At 46.9% G+C, this 4,527-nt stretch overlaps 1 protein-coding gene across 1 annotated transcript; it reads left to right on the top strand.

Moving 5' to 3' along the window:
* Positions 1–1,680: 1,680 nt before the first annotated feature.
* abi3b (ABI family, member 3b) lies at positions 1,681–4,205 on the top strand. Its single transcript, XM_072373201.1, has 5 exons — positions 1,681–1,816; positions 1,954–2,121; positions 3,154–3,333; positions 3,500–3,570; positions 3,727–4,205. The coding sequence occupies exons 1-5, from the start codon at positions 1,682–1,684 to the stop codon at positions 4,127–4,129; spliced, it is 957 nt and encodes a 318-aa protein (XP_072229302.1). The 5' UTR covers position 1,681; the 3' UTR covers positions 4,130–4,205.
* Positions 4,206–4,527: the final 322 nt, after the last annotated feature.

Below are 4,527 nucleotides of genomic sequence, written 5' to 3'. Positions count from 1 at the left end.
AAGACTGCCACCTTGCTTGTCTATGGCCTCCACCTCTTCCTATACTGTCTCAGTAAGTTTTATTGGCTCTACATGTTCTGTTTCTTTATGTATTTGAGGACCACCTTACTGCAAGACTGCGGTGAGCTTCCTCATCCTCTTCTGCAACATGTTGCTAGTTGCAAGACAACAGTGCTAAATCATTGTCAAAACCCGGCTATGTTGCTTGAGTGGTGTCCATATAACGCTCTTCTGCCTCTCTTTTCATGATCAGTCATGAACAGGAAGAGCCAAACAGGGACATTTGTGCCATTTAAAAAAAGATAGAGAGTTTAAGACAAGGCCACTTGCTGCTTCATATTATTGTGGATGATAGACAAAGCTCTACCCGCCCTCTTCTGAGTAACAACAAGAATTTCCAAATCAACCTGCTGGTTTCATACTTGGGATAGTCCAGCTGTGTAAACAAGATCATAAATGTGCTGTTAATGCTGCCCTGAACGATAAGAATCTTGGACTTGGATTAAAGGACAAATAATCTGCCATGTCTGGAAGTCCAGTGATAACCTGTTTTATCATGTGGCACCGGATGAACCAAATCACTTGTTTATCACGGGACACCTTTCACTTCTGGACTCTTTCTAGCGCTGAGCTTTCAGAGGACATGCAGAAAGTCATGCACAAAAATGAAAAGAACATGTTACAAAGGGCAAAGTGTTATATTGAGGGTTGTGCTCAATATAACTCGGGATTGGGTTGAACATGAAAGAAAGAAATGTCCAGTAAACACATAAAGTCATCCCTTATCTCCTGTAATGTTCTGTGAAGGAAGCCTGCAAAGGCCCGTCATATCTAAACTGGCAATCTGTCTCGGGCAAAAGTGCCCTCTTGGGAGCCAAAACGCGTGTTAAAGTGCATTCTCGTGCTAAAGTGCCCTCTACGTTGGTAAGGACGCGCTATATGTGCCTTTTTTTCTTTCCACCCCTGCCCTTCAAAAAGTCTGTGCACGCCACTGCTAATATCCTTCTCCTGTGGAGCTCAAGCAAATTTACCCAGTCTCCTGATGAAACGACACATGGCAAACGAGTGCACTTTGGGACTCATCCACTCAGTGACAGAGGGCCTGTGAGCTCCTGTTCAGACTCAAACGCACAGGGGGATGCTGTGGGAGGATGCAAGCTGTTTATACAGGATGTCTCGAACAATGCCATGTGTTTTGATGAGGCTTCGCTTACCGTGAACGTGCAACAATGTTCCACAACATCCCTATAGCTGCCGCGATGACCTTTATTCTAAAACTCACCAGACCAAGCTGCGCTCTCTGGATTGCACTGACCTCTAGTGGATTCTCACTAACAATGCAAATGGTCGTCATTTATGCTCCCGAGATGTAAATTATTAGTCACCTGACATAATGTTTTAAATACGGATGATAGCATCTCTGGGGGAATATGTAAAACAGCATATTTCAGTGTGTATGTGTGAGACAGATGTGAGATGTTGAGCGGTCTCAGCGGAGGTCCACCTTTCGCAGCCTTGCCCAGAGAGCAGCTGCTCTAAAAGGAAAAAAAGTCTGCCCTGAGGTATTTTCCGCGTTCCCCCGCCGTCCCCACACCTCCCTGCCTCGACTGACTCCTGCCCGAAAGGAGTGGAAAAACTCAACTTTTCCATCCTCGCCAAACAGCGTCTGTTCGCGGGAGAGATGACGGAGCAAAAAACTGTCACCGAAGTTATTACTCAGATATTGCAAGAGGCGCCAGCTGCCAGGAGGAACCTCGTTGACAACCACAGCAACCTCCTCCAAGTGGCAGACTACTGCGAAAGCAACTTTATCCAGGTGAGTGCAGCTCACAAACAAGATGACAGCTTCACGGTGGCGCAAGACCTCTATGAGCTCCGGGAATAACTCAGAGCGTTGTTCATTTACCTATTATTACTATTACTATTATTGATTTATTTTGAATGATGGCACAGGCAGATGATTCAACCAAGGCTGTCGAGGAGGCCAAAGCTTTGGCTACCCAGGCCTTAGCAAGTGTGACCTACCAGATCAACAGCGTGGCCAGCTCCCTGCTGAAGCTGCTGGACTCTCAGGCCGTGCAGGTCAAAGCCATGGAGTCCTCCGTCAACCTGCTGTCACTGGTGAGAAGGGCACCGAACAGGCCTTCACAGGCTTCTTTCTTAGCCGGTGGTGAAAGGAACACAAATGGAGGGTGATGGAAATGCATGCAGAGGAAAGAGGGACACTCACTGACGGGCTCACCCGTTCTAGAGTCTTCAGGTTGCAGGATATTTTATTAAAAATAATTAGAATTGGCTTCGTTTTCTTTTCATCACAGTGTTTTTAACCAACTTAGCTTTAAATCAATCCGATGAATTGATTATTTATTACTAAATGATTAAATAATAACAACTGGACAGTTATCAATAAACACACTGTTGCAGCTGCTTTAGAAAAAAATATGTTTTTTTGGCTGCTTAGACATGGAAACCATGAAAGTCCCCCTCCAGCCTCTCTTTGAGCAACCCTGTTTTCAAGGACTTCAATAATTCTAAGAGATCCTCTGCTGATCTTGGCACCTCGAAGACTCAGCCTTTCAGGAATCCCTGGCACCACATCATCGCCGCAGTCACCTGCCGACATCATCGGTGTGAAGCTGCATTTTAGTTCTGATATTCTACTTCTTTACTAAGTGTAAATGTCCTTCACAACTTTTTCAGACTGTGTTGCAGACCTGAAACGCGCAAACAAATGCACAATAGCAAATGGGAGTGAATGAGATGGAACATGAAATACCAGGGATTCATTCATGCTGTCAGCAACAGAATGGGTGTAAATGGAAGAATCTTTATTATTATTATTGTGAATTTGCATTTTTCATATCCTAACCTTTTCAGATTTCAGGTTGTTCTTCCACCTCAGGATTAAAATATGTCACCAAATCTTAGCGGTTTCAAATGAGATGGAAATGAAATGCTAAAAACGTTGATCGGGAGACAAAAACTCCACAAACTCTTAAGCTGCACAAAAAGCTTATTACATAAACAGCCTTTAAGCTGGGCTGCTCGTACTCTACTACATGTGGGACATTGTTGCTTCTCTTATGAGTGTGTGTTTCTGCTGGATAAATACGACGTTATCTGGTGTATTGTTCACTCTGTGCTGGGGTCCAGGCTGCAGCGATCCACATTGAGAAGGTGGCCAGGAGGGAGATCGGTGCCTTCACGACTCCCAAAAGCAAGACTCGTTCCAAGCCGATGACCCCACCGGCATTAGGCACGGAACCGGAGAGAAGCTACGCGAGGGCACCGATATCATATTCCATCTTGGACTCCATTGGACACTGTTTTCAGGTAAGGAAGTTTGTGAATTGAAAGTGAAGTTTTAGACCTCTCATTCAGCTCAGGCTGGGAGGAGAATTGCGCTCCATCTTCTCTGTGGTCAGGTCACAGTGGTGTGCGTGGAGGTGAGCTGCACACTACTTCTTTTTTTTCACTTTCAGTCATCTTCTCTCCGCAGGTCACTGAGCAGCCGCCCAGAAAGAGGACAGAGACCGCAGACAGCACACAGAGCTCTGAAGAGATCTCAGTGTATGTGCACATCCTCATCCTTTGCTGTTCTGAGAGCACTGTTCTGTACAGATATTATCATGATCACACCTTCCATGTTCTGTGATTACACTATGATTTATTTTCCAACCTCAGCATGCTGTGATCGCTGAAAGTGTCCTTTTGTTCTGCTTAAAGATCCGGTCTCGGCATCGCCGTACCTCCACCCTCAGTCCCCACCTTGCCCACCAATCCAACAGACAGCAGCCTGCCTCCTCCTCCTCCTCCTTCTGCCAATTTGGACCCCAACCTGTCTCCCCCCCCTTCCTCCATGGACACTGGTCTCCCCTCCCCGCCCTCGTTTCCCTCACCCTCAGATCTGCCTCCACCTCCACCTCCAACCATCGGCCTGTCGAACAACAACTACCCGCCTCCACCTCCTCCTTCTGTAGGCGAGAGTGCCACTCTTCCTCCTCCACCTCCTCTTGCACCAGGAGCCGCACCGCTTCCCCCTCCACCAGCCGTTCACACCAGCACTTCTTCTGCTGTGCCACCACCCCCTCCACCCCCTCCACCACCACCTCCTGCCCCTCTCTCCTAGGCGTTAACACGGATACTGGCAGATTGGTGGCAAGCATGCTGCGCTGTGCCATGAGATTAATGTGTAAAATGTGTGTAGCGTGACCTCCTGGTCAGTCGTGACATCGACGGACAGAATAAAGAACGTTCAGAAGAGTGTGTGTAGAGGTTTAACTTTGAATTGTTTTATGTGTGTGAAATGGCCGACATGAGCCTGAAAATTGCATTTTTCTGGGAGAGAAAATCTCGCCCTCAGTATGAGTTGCGCTGTTGCAGAGAGCTGCTGGAAAGATTCTTCCAACAAGTCTCAACAACACCTCGGCTGCATTCCTTAAAGACAAGCTGAAACAGGGATTCTTGTGTTCCCGTCATCTTCGTTTCCCCCCGCAATGTGATATCCCTTCTCGATTATGTCCTTTC

This window comes from Leuresthes tenuis, unplaced genomic scaffold, assembly GCF_036924035.1.
Source record: "Leuresthes tenuis unplaced genomic scaffold, fLeuTen1.0.hap1 SCAF_20, whole genome shotgun sequence".
Lineage (NCBI taxonomy): Eukaryota > Metazoa > Chordata > Actinopteri > Atheriniformes > Atherinopsidae > Leuresthes > Leuresthes tenuis.
The sequence above is the reverse complement of the archived record's forward strand: the minus strand, read 5'-3'. Positions and strand labels throughout refer to the sequence as shown.

Coding starts and splice junctions, on each gene's coding strand:
- abi3b (XM_072373201.1), top strand. CDS start 1,682: ATGACGGAGCAAAAAACTGTCACCGAAGTTATTACTCAGATATTGCAA. Junction 1,817..1,953: donor GCGAAAGCAACTTTATCCAG/GTGAGTGCAGCT, acceptor ATGATGGCACAG/GCAGATGATTCAACCAAGGC. Junction 3,571..3,726: donor AGCTCTGAAGAGATCTCAGT/GTATGTGCACAT, acceptor TTCTGCTTAAAG/ATCCGGTCTCGGCATCGCCG.